This window comes from Arachis ipaensis, chromosome B3 (assembly GCF_059453495.1).
Source record: "Arachis ipaensis isolate K30076 ecotype BB chromosome B3, ASM5945349v1, whole genome shotgun sequence".
Classification (NCBI taxonomy): Eukaryota; Viridiplantae; Streptophyta; class Magnoliopsida; order Fabales; family Fabaceae; genus Arachis; species Arachis ipaensis.
In genome coordinates, this window is record NC_142438.1 from 3,032,968 (window position 1) to 3,054,189 (window position 21,222).

The following is a 21,222-nucleotide window of genomic DNA, read 5'->3' on the forward strand; positions in this document are numbered from 1 at the left end:
GCTAAGTTTTATAGTACAAAGATACATAACTTTGTGTGTTGTGGTGGAGGTGAGTTGGTGAGAGAGAGGTGGTGAATGAGTTTTTTCTCTTTTGATCTGTGCAATAAGGAAGGATGCTCGTGAGTTACTTCATCTTATTTCCACAACTCAAGTCAATTTTTTTTGTTCCTGTTCTTGCCCCTAAATCCAAGTTGTATCTTCCTTTTTTTGTTGTTTACAAAACAACATTGTAATTTCATATACGAGAAAAATATGAATGATTATATCTCTAACCGTTTTCACAGTGGTTATAATAGTGTTAGACAACTTTTATTACAATTAATAGTTGAAGAGATAAACCACTTGACTTCATAATGAAAAATAGTTGAGATTGTGTCAGGTAACTGGGGAACTCATTAAGCCTTCCTATAATGCTGACTTATGTGTGTTTAGTTTCTGGTTTTGTCATTTATTAGAATTGAATCCAATTAACAAACTTGTGTAATAGTGAATAACAACACCATAGTCTTTACCTCTCATTTAAATGTTTGGTGGCCTAATAGGAAAACAAGTCTCATCAATCTTCTTCCGGAGTGGTAGTTTTAACTTCTTAAGCTTTAAATTATCTAATATTTTGAAAAAAAGATATGACATTAATGTATCCATAATATTCAGAAGTGGTTGAATATGATGTAACTTACCCTAATAATTAACAATCTTCCACCTAAAAAGTTGCAATTATTAATACTAAAGTCATGATATACATAAGAGGATATTGAATTAGACTATTCAACTGCAAGCCAGTGTGTATTTATAGATTGTGTTGTGTGGTTTCAAGTTTGTGAAATGTGAAACTCTGAGCATAATTAGTTAAGTTGGGTCTGAAATTGAATAGCCTGCACTCTAACAATAGTGACATTAATAACTACCCCAAACTAAAATGGAATAGGAATTTAGAATCTACCAGAAGAATTTACTGAGAGTGAAAGGTCATAAAGGTGTGTAAAACATTACCATTTATTATTCACAATGTTAATTGGTAATTTTTTACAATGAGATGAGTTTGATTGGAATTGATTGAGAAAAATTAACAGGGAGCGTTAGTGAGTATGAAACTAAAAGGGATCACAAGAGTTGGCAAAGATTAAAGACTTGATTTGCTTTGGTCACGTGATCCATGTCACCCCTTGGACTTAAACTTTGTTCTAAGTTCCACCAGCTAAGAAAATATTTGTCGGTTCATTTCAATCTCTTTTGCTTTGTTAAGGTTTAATAGAAATGTCTTATTTCAAGTCTAAAACTTTATAAGTACCAACTAGTGAATTGTATAATAAAAAAATATTTTATAGATAAAAAACATAATAAATTTTAAAAAGAGTAACACATTAATATTTTATTCTTAGTATACTTACCACATCAGTATTTTAATTTATTACATCAGATTTAATAAAATAAATTAATAGTATTAACTAGAATATTTTTTTATTTTATAAGAATTTTAAGAGAAAAATTGTTGTTTTATTCCTTTTCACTTTTCTCTTTCTTCTTAGACTTGGAGGAAAGGAGGCAAAGGGATAAGGGAGCAGAACAGAGAGAGAGAGAGAGAAACAGAGAGTAATAGTTGGTGGAGAGAACAGAACACAACACAAGAGAAGAAGACAGTTATCTTCAATGGATCTTGTCATGCACCACCCTCCTTCACTTCCCTCCTCCTCCAACAGTTAAGATATTATTTTCTTCCTCTTCTTCTTCATTGTTTTTTTTAAAATTATTATTATTATATGTAAAATTAGTATGTTATGTGTTAAACTCAATGGAGAATTCTGAAAACTAAGTCACGGGGAATTCATGTCCTTTCATGATGCTGCCGTTGCTTTTGCATAGTTCAATTGAATGCTGTCACATACTATGAATTCCTCAAGGTTCATGGATATACCTATGTCTTGAATTTTATAGAATTATAGTCCTCAATTTGTTGTTTCCTTGATTGAATAGATGGAAAGTCACAACAATTTCAAGGAAGGAGATTATCCACCGTGTCCTTTGCATTGCCTGAGACAGCAGCTTCAGTGGCGGTTACTGCAACCCTTGTTGCTGCAGCTGCCACTCTTCTTGTAAACAGAACCAAATCTTCTGATTCTTCAACACAGGTAAGTAACCAAATCTTTCCAAACATAATTATGCTTATCTTAATTAGTAGAGATAACTATATTCTTATTAGTATGTTAGTTGTTAATAGTATGCATTGTGTACTACACTATGAAAAATATTATTTCACCAAATATTTTATTTGATTAGCTGATTTGGTAGCTGATTTTTTTTTTTTTTGTATAATATAGCATGGTTGCTGCATTATATTGCTACCTTTTTCATATGACTAGTGTTAATTTGTATAAATCAAAATCAAATGTCTTTATTAAAGGTTGAAATTAAAGTGAAAGTCTGTGAAGATTGTGGAGGTTCTGGTATATGTTCAGAGTGCAATGGAGAAGGATTCGTGCTCAAGAAACGATCGGACGAAAGCGCAGAGAGGGCAAGATCACAAGCTAAGAACATGGCTACTCGATTCACAGCAGGGTACTAATGTACTATTGTTTTTCCTCCTCTAACCTCCCTTGTTTAATTTCTCTAATTAATAGCTTAGTTATTGAACTATATATGTTATAGGCTTCCAAAGAAGTGGAGCTATTGTACAAAGTGCTCTTCTAGCAGATCCTGTTCAACCTGTGATGGAACTGGCAAATTAAGCTACTAAACTTCAAGATTTAGATTCAGATACCATAATCTGGTAACTGATTAGTTAATTTCTAATTAGCATTTTACTTGATGTATTGTTCTACATGAAGCAATTGCTTGTGTAAATATGTTGTATTTGTTAAATTATTAAGCTAGTGTTGAACTTGGTGCATGACGCATTTATTTATATTTATATATAGTTTGTATTTGTCAGTTTGTGTTTGTCTTCATCATACTTGGTACCTTTTTGTTTCTGCTTCTCAACATTTTTCTCAAAACATAAACGCTTACGTTTGTTTTTTTGCAGTCCCAAAATCTTGGAATTGAATGAATTATAGAATGTGGCTTGAAGCAAACGACACGTATAGTGGTTAACCATTCTTTTTCTTAAGCTTGATTGCGTGAAGATGAGTCACTCTTGTAAGCATTATTTGAACATAGTTGTTAGTTTTTATTGTATTATAAGCTCCAATAATTGAAGTGAGGAATCATCAACATAATAAACTGGTAACAATGTTAGTCTTAAGATCTGTGTTGACGTATTGTTGATGGTAATGTCACCTTATATAAGTTGTTCCCACTTGCTCTCACATTATTCAACGCCAGAATATTCAATCTCAACGATACTAAAATTAATGAGCATGAGAAATAATAGCTTATTTAAATATATTAAATTATTTTTCTTCATAAAAATAACTTAGTAAGAGCAGTCATTTTTTTTCTTAATGTACACCAAAATTCAAAATTACATGGTCGATATATTATTCATTATTTTTTATATATCAATTTTAGGTAAAAATTTTAACTTCATATAAAATTGATAGTTGATAGTTTTTAGATAATAATTTAGTCAAATTTATCAAATTATTTAACAGCTTTCATCTATTAATTTCATATCAAGTTAAATGCATCAGCTGTGTTTTCAACTTATTTTTAATACATATTATATCAAATATGCTTGCACCACAAATTGAAGCACCTAATCTAAAAAACAGATTCCCTTACACCCAAACTTTATGTGCAAGAATCACATAAGAGGTGGAAAATTATCAAATAAAAAAGAACCTGAGATTCTTCAACTTGAATTGGTTGATTATTATTATTATTATTAGACATTATTATTATCATGGGTAGGGGTTGTGTTGGGTGGAGTTGGTGCAGATGCAACACGCTTTCCTCTCTCAGATCTGCTATTCTCAGCAAACTTAAGACTTCCTTGGTGCAAACCCTTCTGCTTCTCTTCTTCATTCCATTCAGAAGTGTAATAGTATTCTTCAGTGCATTTCTGTGCATCTTTTGAAGCAGGGAAAAACATGCTACCCCATTGAGGAAAATGAACCAGTGTCACCGGCAAAGTGCATGCCACAATCATGCCACCCATCAACGACAGCCCCGCCGACGTCGAGAACCGGTTCGTTGAGAAGAAAACCAGCTGAGTCAACCCTGAACCGAAGTTGCCACCTGCACCGGTGAGCCCTGAGATGATTCCAAGGGATCTTCTTGAGATGAAGGGGACGATGCCGAAGGTTGCGCCGCATGCGGCTTGTGCTCCCACGGAGAAGAGAATCATCGCCACGATGGCTATTGGCAGAGAGTTGGCCCGCCCCAGCCATATGCAGAACACACCGCCAAGGCTTTGGAGGATCCATAGGGCCCAAAGCCTGCCCCTCATTCCGAACAACCGGGCTGCAACATCAGATGTGTATCCACCAAATGGCCGTGCTATGATGTTTGCCATTCCAAATGTTGCTGCTATCATTCCAGCTGTGTGTAGCTTCAGATTAAACCTGCACTACAATTTCATTCATTATTAGTTTCGTGTATGAGTTTATTTTTGATGCGCTGATATTTTTAGATAATTATTCACGCTGTTATCACGTGAAGTTAATATCTGTTTGATAAAAATTTAGTCAAATTACTTAACGGCTCTCAGTATCAACTTTATGTGAAGTAAACTGCACCTGAATTTCCACCAATATACGTGTAAAACTGCTCTACAAACCTGTCATAGAAATATTCGGCAATTACGTTGTCAGTGGTAAGTTCAACTCCCATGGAGTAACCATACAAAAGGGCAAAGACCCATGTCCTGTAATTTGTGATGGCATACCACAACACCTTTGAGAATTTGTCTTTGGAAACATCCCCCTTCTTTTGCAAGCTACCAAGGTTACCATCAGGCAAATCTTGTCCTAGGGTTAACACCATGATCCCCATTATAACATGCAAGAAACCGGGTACAAAGAAAGCAATCCTCCATGCAGTGAATGGAGTTGACCCAGCTTTCCTAATCACCTCATAAACCAACGGCATTATCAACTGGGTGGCTCCGCCACCCATGTTCCCCCACCCCGCCGCAGTTCCATTCACAAACCCTATGATCTTACTATTAAACATTGTACTCATCCAATACTGGCACGACACGAATGTTGCAAGCGAAAACCCTATCATGAACCGCACCGCTATGTATCCTGCAGCGTCGTTAACAAACGACATGCAGAATACAGTCGGCGCGGTTAACATGATAAGGAATGCGCAGCCGTATCGCGGCCCTAAGAGGTCGCAAACTGCACCCATTGTGAGCCTGGAGAATATGCTTCCGGAGACGGAGGCAACACCGGCGTTGCCAATGTCTACCTTGGTTAGGTTTAGGTTGTCCCGGATTATGGGGATGAGAGGGGCGGCGGCGAAGGTAGAGACGAAGCAAGTAAAGAATGATATCCATGACAAGTGGAAGGTTCTCATGTGAGGATTGGCTAAGGAGAAGATCTTGAAGACTTTGGCCTTGTGCTCTGAATCCACGGGCAAGGCGAAGTTGGCCGTGGTGTCGGTGGGAACCATTGGGGATGAGACGGAGGATATGAAGGTTTGTTCTCTTCCGGTGACTCCATGCATGGAGCTTCCCGGAGATCCTTCAATTTCAGGCATTATGTAAATGAATGTATATGATGAGAGTGAGAATGGATGGATGAAGTAGTGTGAAGGAATGGGGAGGGTATTTATATTGTAGAAAGCGTTGACAATGGAGGGTTGGAGAAAGTAGTATAATATAATTACGTCATCACATTTCGCCGCAGAGAGTCCCATTGTATATCCCAAAGGTTCATATACATACATGACGTAATATTAGCTACCTATACATGGAGATTCTCTGGTACACGGACATATACTTAACTACTTGAGAGAAGGTAGAAATTCAGGTTCATTCAACATTTAGGTAAAGTTGATATTTAAAAATTATCAAATAAAAATTTAGTCAAATCAATTAAATTATTTAACGACAAAAAATGTTAGGATCAATAAGTTTTATAATTTGTAATTATTAATTAGTTATTATTAATATTTTTAATGATGTAAAATTATTTATTTATTTTACTGATTAAGTACCGATCAAATTTTAATAAAAATACTGACTCCTTACACTTTTTTTATATTAATTCTCAATTATCAATTTCACATCAAATTTATTACTCCTAAATTTTCATTTTAATCACCTTAAACACATGATTCTTTTTCTTTTAACAAGTAGTACCCAACTTCGCATGCAAGTGGCAGTATTCAGAAAAACAAAGAAGTAATATATATAGAAGAGTGCTAGAGGTAAGGAACTTTTGTGTTTTGTAACCATCAATTGACCATCAATAGTATTTTTAATGGTATAAGATTAAATCGAATGGTGGGAGATCACTCACTTTTCATTTGATAGTTAAGTGCTGGCCACAAAATACAAAAGTTGCCGGCCCCTAGACTTTCTCATATATATATATATATATATGATGTAACTAGCGTTAGTATTTGCCATTTTTTAGTTAATATTATTTTATTCTGGAATCAAAATGCTAAATTATATAAACTCTTAATTTTATATCTTAAATTATAAATTCTAAATTTTAAAAATAATTATATATATTTTTTGAATTATTATTGAACTAGTGACTTATACAATATTTTTATTAGAGTCCAATATTGATCTCATCACTTTGCTTTGTTTTGCCAATTACTGCCAAATTATCGTATCCCAAGTCAAATGCCTTGGCTGCCAAGAGGCAACATCTAATATCAAGTTGCCAACAATAATATAAGTGAATCAAATATATATAAACTCGGCTTTAAATAATTTGAACAAGTGATAAAGTCAAATGTTGTCACACTTGGATAAACAGCACTATATGAATAAAGTACACTTGCAATGTTATCTTCAAACTCATAACTTGTAATATTTCAATATGTTTAAACATAATTAATTATATTTATCTATTTAGTAGTTAAAGTTATATATATTTAAGAAAATCTATTAAGATGATAAATTATTTCGCTTATTTATGCCGTACGAGTACTACTTAGCTTATATCCTTATCCAAAGGAAAAAAAAAAGCAAACTATCTGAAACAAATCAATAATCAAATTAAAACTAATAATGATGAACCTCATGTTAGAGATATAAGTATATAATTATTGATATGCTTTTTTTATTAATTTAAATCTTTTTTAAAAAAAAATTATGATATGATGTCAGAAAATTTTTTTATTAGTTTAAATTTTAAAAAAAATAATTTTAGTTTCTATTTTTGAAAGAAATAATTTCATATATAACAACTAATGGATCATGGACTTTTGTGCGTAGTTTAAAGTGAAAAATTAGTATTAATCAAAGTAATATCAACATCTGATGACAACCTAAACTATACCCTTTCATGAGCTCCTAGAGTTGCTGAATTATTGTTAAACGTAATCTTCCGTACCACTTGTCATAGTTAATAAAACTAATGAGCTTTGCTGTAATAGTACAACTACATAATATTGATATTTATACTCACAAAATATACAAATAATTTATTTTTTGTATACCCTCAGCAGTATACCAATAAAAAGATTGGATGAATTTGATTGAATATTATACCAACTAAAATATTTAATAATATAAATTAATTACATTTAAATCAATATTCAATTATCTAGCTAATTATTCCATATTGATAAATTTATAAACTAATAGAAACATTGTTTTCTTCTCATTAATTCAAAAAATTTATAAATATATAATTAATTAATAATATAGATTTGTCATTTTTTATAATCAAAGTGTATTAAAATTAACCTCTTTTTACAAGGTCAACACGTTGCTTAGCTTGTTCATTTCGTCATCATGTATAAGAGCATTGATATATATTTTAATACGAACTTGTATCGATCAATTTTTTATTTATCAGTCTTTGAAACATAATGGACAACAATAATGTTGTTGGAAGATGTACATACATGTACTCTTTCTCGTTAAGACTTATATTATCAAATATAGAATAAATTAAATACAAATAAGAATTAGTATATATGTTAATGAGAAATGTTATTTGTACAATATAAATTAGTCTTTAGTCAGTCTTTAAATTTAATATTTTATTATTTTAATTCTTTAATTAATCATATTTTTTATTTTTAAAGAATCATTCTTATTTTAAACTTTAACAACTAAAAAATCTCTAACTTTTTATCATTATAATAAAGTATTTTCTTTATTTTCTCCCTCTCTCGTAACGTCATCATCACCAATCTCTCGTTCACACACACTTTCTCTTTATTAGAGACCATATTGTTCTCTCATATAGCAAAGTTCTCTGCTTCAAATAAAAAAAACTCATGTAAGTATTTTATCTACTCATCCGAAACTAGAATATCATTATAAACTCAGCTGGTCCAATTAAACACAAATACATTCAAAATTATGTTGCCTTTGATTATTCAGAAAAAAAAATAAGAATAACATAAATACATCTAAAATTATGTTACCTTTCATTAATCGAGAGAAAAATAAAAAATAATATAAACACATCTAAAATTATGTTGTCTTTCATTAATCGAAAAAAAAATAGAAAAAAAAAGAAAGGAAAGACAAACCACTACAAATAATACAGAATAGTGAAAAAAAATTACCTACACATCCAAAACTAGAATGTCATTATTCTTTCACGAAAGTTTGATTACAAACTCAGTTGGCTCCAATTAAACACATAAACACATCTAAAATTATGCAACTTTTAGTAACCAGAATTAAAAAAATAACAATAATATAAACACATCTAAAACACATAAAACACATTTAAAATTATACAGCCTTTTATTAACCAGATTAAAAAAAAACAACATAAACATATCCAAAATTATACTTTAATTAATAAAAAAAACAAAAACAATATAAACACATCCAAAATTATGATACTTTTCATTAATCGAGAAAAAAAGCCATCGAGAACAGCATAAACACGTTTATTAACATAAAAAAAGGACAATATAGGGGAAAGAAAGCACTACAAATCATGCAGAATAGTGAATAAAAATTATCAACACAGCCACATCCAAATACCTGATGAGTGTTTCCGGCGCAAGGGGAGCGGCTTGGAGGAGGAAGGCAGCCCGAGTGAGAAGCGGCGTGGAGGAGGAAGGCGACATGACAGAGCTGCGTAGGGGAGTAGCGCGGCGTGACGGAGCTGCACGGGGAGAGGAGCGCGGCGTGCGGGAGCTACGCAGGGGGAGGAGACCGACGCGAGAAGAGGAGAGTGCGGGCAGAGACCGGCGACGAAGATGAGCTTGGAAGGAGAGGAATGCGACGTTATGGATGAGCGCCGAGGTGGAGGAAAGCAGCGTCGAGGATGAGGGACGAGGAGGACGGTGCCGTGGATGAACGGCGGCGGAGGATGATTTCTCTGGGTTTTCAAAGACGCCGTTGAGTTTTGGATGTTGTAAAACTCACAAAATTAGTAAATAATTAGCTAATAAATTAATTATTAATTAAGAAAATTAGAAAATATAATTTTATAGTTTAATGAGGTAGAGCTAATTAAAATAAAAATTTTGACACTAATTTTAAAGAATTCGGCCCAAGATTATTGGGTCGAACGGACCAAACCGATTGGACTGGATCCAAACCGAGCACAAGGCCCAACATATATAATTTCAGTTCCGCCATTTCTCCATTCATTTGTTCCCTTCCAGCACCGAGAAGAGAGATTGAAGAAGCCATCAAAACCTAACCCTTTTTCAATTTTCAATTCATCGTAACTTTCAATCCGGAGCTCCGATCGTCACACCGTTTGCAGCCACGCGACCGCAGCGTCGAGCTCTATAAAGTGCAGTCCTTTATTAGGTATGGAACCCACTTCTCAGTTTCAGAACTCTCCTTCTCAAATTTTGAAATTCAATGAGAATCTATGTTGAATTTTATTTAATTTCGGTGTTTAGGTTCAAATTAACTTGTGGGTATTGTCGAGTTTAGCTTATTAGAGCTATGGGTCAGGTAAGCACCTACAAACCCTTTTGAAATATTGAGTTAATGAGCTTTACATTGATTGTGATGATAAATGTGTTGTTAGATTAAAATTGGTTGTTGACTGGAGTCGATTTGAGAATTTGGGAAGCTTGTGATCAAACCTTGGAGGCTGGATTTTGCTTGGAAAGAAGCTAGGATTTCAAAACTTGGGGTGTGGTATATAAGAGAGGTGTTCCGGGTTTATCGGGAAATCGGCTAAGGTATGGTTTCGGTTTCTCATAATTAAAATATAATGTGTCGTGAAAACGTAGGTTAGTTGACCGTAAGATAAGAGTTAAATTGTTGGTGTGGTTGGTGATTGAGATTTAGTTAAAATGTATATTGGTTAGAAATGATGAAATTTTGGTTGAGACGGTGATGTGTATTATTATATGTGAAGGTTGGTAAATGATAATGATTATGTTTATTGACCTGTTGTTTTGTACTTAAGTTATTATATTGATAACTTGGTGAAGATAAAAAGTAAGTATGTTGAGAAGAGTTGTGGTGATTGGTATTATGTTGGTAGAGATAAATAATGATGTATGTAACGATGATAATAATGATGAAGTATATATATATATATATATATATATGAATTATTGATATGGTTTTTGTTGTTGTTAGAAATGAATTATTATGTGGAAGTGATTATATATGTGAATTTGGTGTGATGTGAAATGAAAATATGGTGTGTTGAGGAGTGTTTGGAGTTAGTTGTTGATTGGATTAATGAATATAAGAGTACTTGTTGTTAGTGTGGTTGAGTTAGGTGGTTGAATTGTAATTCACTGGGTTGAACTATTTGAATTTTTGGATTTCGTTGATTTCATTGAGTTTGGTGTGATTGTGATAATAATTTATTGAAAATGATTGGAATTAGTTTTGCTGATTTATCGAAAATGATTTGACTTTGGAAGCGATTTGACATTGCAAATGAATTGATAGTTGGAAACCTGAATTTTATGTTTATTTGGAAAAATGATTTGGTTTTGAACCTGTTGGAAAGGAATTGAGAAAATGGTTTGGATAGGACCCGAAAAGAGTGACAAAGTCCAAGTTTTAGGAAGATGCTGCCGAAATTTCTATAAAATCTCAGACATTGTTTGAAATGTTATTTAGAAAATTATAAATTTAAGAATCATGTCACTTTACTTGAATTATTTAAGAAAAAATAACGAAATATGTTTTGAGTTTTGATTTATTAAGAAAAGTTTTATGTTTTGAGTTTGTTTACAGAACTACATTTTAAGGAATTATGATTCAATAAGTTTAATAATTTTAAAGAAAGAGATTGGTTGTTGTCTTCCCTGAAGTCTTGAGATTCTGCCGTGCTATTTAGTTAATAAATGATTCGCTTAGTCTTTTGAAAGAGGTTTAAATATGAAATTGTTTTGAGTTTGACCTGGCAAGATTTGTGGTGGTTTACCACTTGCCCATTGTTGAGACGTATGTGGGGCGGTTCGTGGTGGTGTACCGCCCACATGTTTTTAAAAGAGAATGTTGTGTGGGGTTCGTGGTGGTTTACTGTCCACATGTGTGTGTTGTTTTTCCAATTGACGAAGATCTTGCGAGGTTCGTGGTGGTGTACCGCTCGCAATGGTGGGTTTCGTGGTGGTGTACCGCCACCGGTTTTCAAGAGGACGATATCCGGGTTAGTTACCGGATGTGTCGAGTTCTGGCAAAGTAACCGACACGTGAGCTCACGACCAGTAGAAAAGACATACATCATATGCATTTATGTAACTTGTTTGGTTTGCACTACTTGGGTTTGCTTATTTGAATATCTATGCTTATTTGCTATATTTGCTATATTTAAATATCTACTTGTGCTTGCCTTGTCTGCTTTATCTGTCTGTGTATCGGTGTTTCGTAGAATTGGAGAAAGAGATGAAGAGCTTAGGGGTTAAGTTAGGAAGTTAGATAGAACCAAGAATCCTTAGATATCTCACTCTGTTTATGGTTTAAAATGTTAGTTTTAAGTTTAATTTGAATCTATTGTCGGAAGTTCTAGGATTGCCTTTGGCTTTCCCGATACCTTATATGTTAGTTATGTGGGCACTGTTACCATGTTGAGAACCTCCGGTTCTCATCCCATACATATTTTGTGATTTTTAGATGCAGGACGGTGAGGCACCTCGTTGAAGCATACTGAAAGCTTCTGATAGCGGATATCCTTGTCTTTGGGACTTTATTTTGCATATATCTATATATGTAGATACTTTTATCTCCACTACTTATGTATTGATGTATTAACTTCCTCTTAGAGGTTATTGTGGAGAAATAGGTTCTGTAACTCTGTATCTTGGACTTATTTTGGGTTCTCTTATATATGTTATATGCTTATGTGCTCAAGCCGGTTTGTTTTCGCGAGCCGAGTCTTGAGTTTTGATATTTAATTTGTACCTTGGAGCTCTCTTTCGGTTATATCTATATTAACTTCTCTTATCTTTCCGTTTTTCATTTACGTAGTGTGAGTGTTGCGCTTTTCATTTTACCATTTTCGATTTTAACCTTTCTTCAAAGTCTCCTAATTATAAATCTTTTTCACTATATTATGTATATAAATTTTTACTTTTAGAAGTCGTAGCGTCTCGCCACCCCTGTTTTACATCCTAGGTGTAAAGTTCTGTGTGGTAGGGTGTTACAGATGTGACCCTTTGAATTTTGGATGTGTGGTAAATGTGACTTCTCTACTTTTATGAGGGTTTTGAATAGACTTAGTTAATAATTAGATAGTTTAATGTTTATTTTAGAATTTTAAAATTAAAATTTTGAATTTTTAATAATTTGATTTTTAGATGTGTACTTAAATTATAATATATTAATAATTAAATATATTAAATCTGAAATAGAAATTTAAAATTTAAAATTTAAAATTTTATTTTATTTAGTTTGTATTTTAAATATGTATTTAATTTTAAAAGGACACTAAATCTATTTATAATTTTTAGATGTGTTTATTTTATTTTTTTTAAATTATTATAATAAAAGGCTTAATATTGTACCATTTTTAAAGGATACTTAATTGAGATCACGAGTAAAAAACTATTTTATATAACACGATATTTTTCAAAAATAAAAAGTATAATTATTTTGTTATATATTTACTTATTGGTATAAAATAAAATAATTACATACATTTTCAATGATACTTTATTAAAAATATTTTACGCAATTTTTTATATATGTATATTTGTTTTTTTAATTAAGTGTGAGACATCCTTAAAGTTACGTTTGTTTACAAAGACAGGACATTAAGACAGAGACACTGAGATACAAAATCGCGTTTTACAGAAGAAATATAGACAGAGACGACATTGTATCCAGAGTAGGAATGGACTCGAGGGGGGCAAGTAGCTAGTGGCCTTGGTCGCCTCTCAATAAATTTTAAACTCATATACTATTATAATAGATACATTATATAGAGTAAAACTTCATAGCATAGTGATCGTAAAAAGAGTTGGTATTCTTTATGTATTAAGGTTTAAATTTCTCTACATGCATTTATATTATTTGTATTTATTATTTGATTTAGAGTTTTTTTTACGTTTCTTTTTTTAAAATTAATTTTAACATCTATAATCATATAAAAAATATTTTAATATTATTATTTTTCTAATTAATAATATAAAAATACTTTAATATATTTTAAATTCACATAACAAAATTAATAGTATAATTAATTTATATTATTTTATGTCATATTTTTTAATAATATAAAATATAAAAATATAACTCACAGAAACATAAATACTTAATAAAATAAATTAATTAAAAAATATTTAAAATAGATAATTTTATATTTTATTAGATGTAAAACCATAAAAAAATTATGAAAAAATTATAAAGATTAAGATAATTATTCTTTTATTTGACAAGTATTTATAAAATTTTTAATTAAGAAACTAATTATAATTATATTTATTATTAATTATATGATATTATATTTAATTATACAAGATTTTAATTTTCGACTTCTCCATTTTTAGATTTCTGGATCCGTTCCTAGCTCAGATTTCAGAGACATTGAATTAGTGTATTTTCTGTTCATCTTAACAAAAAAGACACAAATACACTAACAAGAGGCACAAATTTTTTTTATTATTATTATTCTTATTAATTTTTTATTATTATATTTTTCGTCTCAAATTTTTTAAATGAAAAAAATATGAATAAATTGAATTTTCATAATTTATTCTAGTTTATCATCAAACAGAAATGAACACAAAATTTTGCATCTTTATCTTTCTTATCATGTTCTCCGAAACAAACACAACCTAACCCATACATAAACTATTTTCTTGTGGCCTTGTTTCATAAGTTGCAATGGTTCTTCTTTTGGTCTAAGATTCTCAAGTTTTTTTTTTTTTATTCTCAAGGGTTCTAAATAAAATAGCGATATGCATTTTCTCTTTATGGGCTTAGGCCCGTTTCAATAAAAAAAAATATAAGCAAAAAATTTGACCAAAAAAAAACCCTAAAATTAGTCTTAATTAGACTCTTAGCCTTGGGGGATTATTCTTTTCATGATTCTTTTTTCCAAGTAATTGTAATGCATATCAGCATATGCACATACACTGCAGTTATAATTTGCATAAAACAAAACATATCATGTTTATTTTTGTTCAAAGTGAATAATGTTTACTTTCTTAGTTATTTATATACATTTGTATTAACCAATTTCGGTTGATCGAATAGTCGGTTCACTCGTCCATTTAAGCAAAAGACAATGATTCGAATTAATAGATAATAGATTAATCCTTAACTTGTGAGGTGGATATCGTAAAAAAAAAAAAAGATTTAGCTAGCATGTATCCTAAAAACACATGATAAGTTTACTATTAGTAAAAAATTTTAAATATTTTTATTTAATAATTATAAAATAAATATACTAAAAATTTAAATTTTTTATATTTTTAATAAAAAAATTTTTGTTTTATAACCTTTAAGATATGTTCTTATTAGGGCACATGATAGATAAACCCAAAAAAAATATACATTTGATTACCCGACCAAATAATCTTTGATTTGACATAGAGTTTGATGCTAAGTTAAATCACCAACCATATGAGCATGAAATCCATGACATGAATGACGGTATAGTCTACACTAATAATATATAATAGACCCACGTACCTAACTAGCTACTCTACACATAAAATCTCGTTCAGATGCAATTATAAAACTAAGGGATAAGAAATGTTTGATTAAAGTAGTCTTCCTTATTTTTAGGAAATAACTGTTACTTAGAAATATCACAACAGTAAATGAATTAAGGGACAATGATGATAGATACTCATCACCAAAATGTCGCCAATAGACTCCATAAATTTAGCATTCAACCATATTATCATAACCTAATATATATGTACATAAATAGTAAGAGATTGGATGGAGATTGATTGATTAACCTTCTATTTAATATTAGTTAATTCTATGAATTGATTTTTTATTATAAATTTTATTGTAAAAGTAACAGGAATTAGGAATTTTTTTTTGAATAATTACAATCGATGAAATTCAAACTCAAAATTTTTAAATAAAAAAAAATACTATGTTATTTGAGTTATAAATCGTGAACATATAATAATGGATTTGAATTGGTAGAAGTGGAATTGAGAGAATTGAAGTAAGAATAGTGGAGGAAGGGAAACTGGAGCAGGCCCAATAGTACTTATTTGACTGAATACAATGCAACAATGCAATGAGTTAGGGTGGGTGTGTGTCTCTATCATTATTATCATGCAATATTCAACCTTGCTCGTTCCCACAACCTCTTACTATGAACCATCATACCATTCTAAAAGGCTCCAATATTATTATTATTAATTATTTTTTATTAGGGACCATGGACCACCATCCACTCCCATCAATCTTTGCTTTTTCTTCCTATTTATTATACATATTGCCTCTATTATTTATGTATTTCATTTTTTGTTTTATACATTGAATGAATCATTACACATTATACATATATAATTTACATTTTGGTAGCATCTTTCATAGCTTTAAAAGAAAAGTTACAAATAAGCATAAAGAATCAACTTACTTGTTTCAGTGTCAATCTTGATTTCTATACCGTTACTCAAGTCGAGTTTTAAACGGAAATGTTTGGTAACTAAAGAAAATTAGTAAAAAAACAGCCATAATTTACTTTATTTAACATTCATTAATTGTTGCGACAATTAATTAATGCTAAATAAGACAAGTTTTGGCTGTTTTTTTTTGTCTACCTAGCATTACCCAATTTTAAAATATTAAATTGCGGTGCGAGCAATTCAGCAACTGATATCTTTATTACAAATTTAGGATAGCTAATATTTATATAGATAAGTTGGTAATATTTTGGCTATGATCTATAATTAGAATTTTTTTTTGTGTTGTTTTATATTTAATTTCTGACTCTATTAAAAATGTTCTCTTTATAGTAGTTATCTTTTTTTTTTTTTAATGTTTGTTCCGTTGTTACTTAAAAAAAATGTTTTTATATTGTAAATGGAAGGTTTAAGATTTAAATTTTAAAATTTAAGATAAAAATATCATTTTAAAAAATCGACTAATATTAGTTTGAAGTTGACTTTCTAATTCAATTAAAATATTATTTACATGTGAGTTATGATGAATCTTGTCTAAATTATTAATTTGAAATTATTTTTAAAAAAAATGAAATTAATTATGAATAAATACATAGCACAATATAAATTATCTTATTCTATTATAAATCAAAATGAGTTTAAATTAAATTTATAAATATTAAGTTGATCAAAACATACATAATTGATAATTCCCTTACTTATGATCCAAAGGCCAAAGCGTAAAGCTATAATGAGAAAAGAAATGTGAAGATTTCTTCTTTTATTTATGATATAATTTAAAAATAAATAAATAATATAATGGAAGTAAATATATAGTGTGAAAGTGTAAGCCAGGTCAGATTGTACGGACTGGTCCATGGTGCTCTTTTCAGGTCGACAGGTAGGACTGAGTGAGTAAGTAAGATGAGAAGATGGAATCTGTCACCCCATTATTTTCCTTCTTTTCTCCTTCATTTACTTCCCCATGCCTTTTCTTCTTCTTCTTCAAATAATAATAATCATAGGTTTTTACATACATAATTCTTGTTATTATTATTGGTATTGCCTAATAAATTTTGTTATAATAATAAAAATGAAAAGTACGAGGAGCCAATAGAATATTTATACAATGTGTACAATGGAGGTTTATGGAGTATTAGAGATATAACTATTAGTGTTACTTTTTTTCATCAGCTGAAGCTTTTGGGATGAGTTGTATCATGACATGATATTAGATTTCTAAATCTAAAAAATTAAGAGTTCGATTTTTGGTGAATCCAAAATTCAGTTGGTAAGAGGTTATATAATCTTTTATATTCTTGATTTGAAGAGTGCGGTATTATTTAAAAAAGTAATTGCTCGTTTGTAACTAATTTTAATTTAAAAAATATTGTCAATTAGCAAAATCAGTTAACTTTTGTGCCCAATAATATCTTCATCTTTACATATACAATACACATAAATGTTTAGAATTTCTATAATAATAATTCTAAAAAAATGAATTGATAAATACTTATATGAGGTCAGGTTAATCATGATAAAAAATCTATTAATAAAACTTTCCAATTTTACATCATCACCTTTATTCTCTCTTATTTTTTTAGTTTTTTGTCCCAATTATAATTCTAACATTTGAATTTTATCACTAGAAAATTGAATAATAAACACATAAATCTGAATTTCATTTAAAAATATGTCGTTAGCTAATAAATTGTTACATACATAATGCTAGATTTAAACTGTCGACATTTATTTAATTAAGCGAAAAAGAGTGAGTTAACCACTCAATAAACTTAAATCGGTTCAAATCTAAAACTATTAATAATTAAAATTTTGGGTAAAGTATTAAATTGGTCTCCTATGTTAGGGTGTAATTCTGTTTTAGTCCTTAAGGTTTAAAGTGTTCTATTTGAATCCAAAAAAGTTTCATTTAGTATCAATTTAGTCTCACAGTGAGGTCAACGTTAAATAATTAATGGAATATCCTACATAAATAATGTATTGATGTATCCATGGTTGATTTTATGCCTCTAGAGTCTGTATTGTTCTCCAAATTATCGATTTTGTTCTTGTATTTACCCTTAAAATTTTAAGTTATTTACTCTCTTTAGCTAGTCTATGCTAGGGAGCTATTTTCCAAAAATTAATTTTGGAGTTTACCAAGGATCAAATTTTTGACCTTTTAGATCCAGAACTCTAATACCATGTCATGATACCATTCATCCCAAAAGCTTTAACTGATGGCAAAAGATAACACTAATGGTTATATCTCTAATACTCCCTAATCCTCAATTGTACACATTGTATAAATATTCCATTGACTTTAAGGTAAAAAACTTAAAATCCACGTATTGGCTTCTTAATTAATTGGCCATGCAAGAGAATAAATCAAACAATGTTGATAATCATTATTATTAGTAGTAGTAGTTAGGGAGGTTGATTGGAAGGGCATGAGAGTTGTGAATGGTTGATGTCAGAATCAAATGTCACAATCGTTGCTCCCACACAATCCAGCCAATAGCTGAACCAAACAGGAAGTTTTCCAGCTATATATAGGATTTTACAGCATGTAATGTTTTTGCAATAATTGTCATACATATACCACCAACTTAGCTACCTTTCATTCATTCATACTTATTTTCTTCTCATCATTTTTATATAGTACTTGTTTAAGTATAGTTATTATCATTAGTTACAAATCAGTACCAAATACAACGAATTCACCAATCTACTCACCATTGTTCATATCCTCAATATTTATCATTTTTAGTAGTTTTTTTTCCTTATTTTTATGAGAAATAAAAGTGATGAATAAAATAATATTAATTATTAAGCATGCCAAATTTTGCCTACCTTTCCGTCTTCATTCAAGCCACTAGCATTTCAAGCATCCCACATGATCAGAAACCTAAGATCTGATGTATGTCAAAATAATAATAATAATTAATAATTTGATAAAAAAAAACCTACATACACCATATACTAACGTGCAAAATGTGTTAATATATAAACCAATTCAAGTATATATATACAAATACACCGAATATTTTTTTACTAACAAAAATTCATCCGAATTTATTATCGATAAAAATGCCTTCAAATAATTTTAAAATTTAACAAAAATATCCATAAAAAATATCTTTTTTTTAAATGGCAAATGACTTTTATATTTGACAAACTGCTTATACATTTTTATAAAAATATTTAGATAACTATTTAAAAAAAAAGACAAAAATGGAATCAAAAATTGATCTCTAGATTTTTTATTTTTTAAAAGTATTATTGGTTGTTGACAAAAGATATATATACTTAATAAAAAAATATCAAATTTTAATTATGAAAATATTTTATTTTTTTAATTATACTTAAAAAATACAATATTAAAATTCAATCTCTAAAGTAATTTTTTAAAAATACATATTTAATAATAAATATTTTTATCATATTTTTAAATTAAATAAAAATATTTTTATTAATAACAAAATTCGAGTATATTTTTATCAACAACAAAATTATTTGAATACTTTTCTTTTTAGTTTATCTATCTATCTATCTATTGTTATTGAGTGACATTTTAGCAATATTGGTTAAATTAATTAATAAAAAAGAAGAAGAGGCAATTGTTGGTTACATGAGGTAAAGACAAATGAGGGAGGGTTGTGAATGTCCTTGGATGCTTATACATATGCATGAAATTGAAAATCACTCATTATTATTGTATAAAATAAAAACCAGGTACTTTCTCATCTGTACAACTGTTAACCAAAGTTAGATAAATCATTAGTTGGCATATTATTTGTGTGATGATATGACCTTCAATGATATGCACATGCACATACACATACACTTTTAATTTCAAGAGTAGGGGAGAGGAGGACATCAACGGTATTTAGATCAACAACTAACCAACCAATTTGGGTTGGTCGAGTGGTCAACTCACTTGTCCGCTTAAGCAAGTGTTGGGAGTTTAAATTTCACCTTGTGCCTGCAGCAACTCATTGGCCAGCGACAGACTTTTAAATGGAGTTCAGATTCGCGACGGATTAGTCATTAACCTATCGGGTTGGCGGATGCCGTTTTTGGGTAAACCAACAAAAAAAAAAATCAACAACTAACCCCCAAGTAGTCAAAATCTACTTTAATTTCTATCCCCAAATAAAGTTGCATTATTTTTCGCCACCTACCCATTTTTTTAAGTTATATAAAGACTAAACTTCCCTGGTTATTATTATCTGCAGATAAGGTTAGCTTTTAAAGTGATATGGGTCAATTTAAAGTTGCAATAATAATCTTAAAATTATATGTTACACTAGTCCAACTTAAATGGTAATTGCCACTATATCATTTTTTTAAGCTTAAATTAATAAAAAAATATATAAATAATTATATTTTTAATATATTTATTTGAATTTTTATGTAGACGACTTTTTTTTTATTTTTTTTGTTTTTGTCTTATATTAATTTTTATTTTGATTGTACAAAGATTAAATTTTAGATTTTTTGGGCTAAAAATTTTGATACCATATGATGAAATTATTTTTGCAAAAAATCTTAAGTTAATAAAAAATACATAAATAATTATATATTTAACAATAATAATAATATGATATTAAAATTTATTTTATATTCAGTATCTCATCAAACCATTTATTCTAAAACTAAGCATGATGAGTCTTCATTCACACATTAGCACGTGCAAAGTGCAAAGTACTTACACGCTCTCTAATTTGTCTTTGATCCCTCGTGATTATTAAATAAATTTAACTTTATAGATATAGTCATAAATCACATGCAAAGCAGATTCAAACTTAGGATGCCATGGATTATGCTTTCCACTTTCCACACAATAAATATAATTCTTCTAGGTGTCACATGCATTGATGAGAGTTTTAATTTGAGTAGGTAATAATGGTTAATCACTAAACAAATAATTAATGAGGCAACAAATGAGAGTGTGGCATATGGTTATGTCTGTCACATATAACATATCATTCTCAATTTGTCTTGGAATGAATTTTTGTGTTATTCATGATGACGTAAACTTCGATGGAGATTTATTAATTAATAACACAGGAATCATTACTCACTACATAGTAATACCTTAATTAGGTGAAACAAAGGAAGAGA

The 21,222-nt window shown here is 29.9% G+C and overlaps 2 protein-coding genes across 4 annotated transcripts; one reads left to right on the forward strand and one right to left on the reverse strand.

Annotated features, from left to right (window-relative positions):
- Positions 1–1,512: 1,512 nt before the first annotated feature.
- Positions 1,513–3,308, forward strand: LOC107629248 (uncharacterized). 3 transcript variants are annotated; one of them, XM_016331996.3, is made up of 5 exons: positions 1,513–1,699; positions 1,975–2,129; positions 2,402–2,556; positions 2,647–2,767; positions 3,023–3,308. In XM_016331996.3, the coding sequence occupies exons 1-4, from the start codon at positions 1,651–1,653 to the stop codon at positions 2,732–2,734; spliced, it is 447 nt and encodes a 148-aa protein (XP_016187482.1). In that variant the 5' UTR covers positions 1,513–1,650; the 3' UTR covers positions 2,735–2,767; positions 3,023–3,308. The 3 variants fall into 3 exon arrangements, with proteins under 3 accessions (XP_016187482.1, XP_020973427.1, XP_020973428.1); XM_021117768.2 differs by having other exon boundaries at positions 2,457–2,556; positions 3,023–3,240; XM_021117769.2 differs by lacking the exon at positions 3,023–3,308 and having other exon boundaries at positions 2,402–2,564; positions 2,647–2,887.
- Positions 3,309–3,632: 324 nt separating this feature from the next.
- Positions 3,633–5,802, reverse strand: NRT2.4 (nitrate transporter 2.4). The gene is made up of 2 exons (XM_016331995.3): positions 4,718–5,802; positions 3,633–4,502 (listed from the first exon to the last, which is right to left on the reverse strand). Exons 1-2 carry the CDS (start codon positions 5,800–5,802, stop codon positions 3,824–3,826), a joined length of 1,764 nt encoding a protein of 587 aa, XP_016187481.2. The 3' UTR covers positions 3,633–3,823.
- Positions 5,803–21,222: the final 15,420 nt, after the last annotated feature.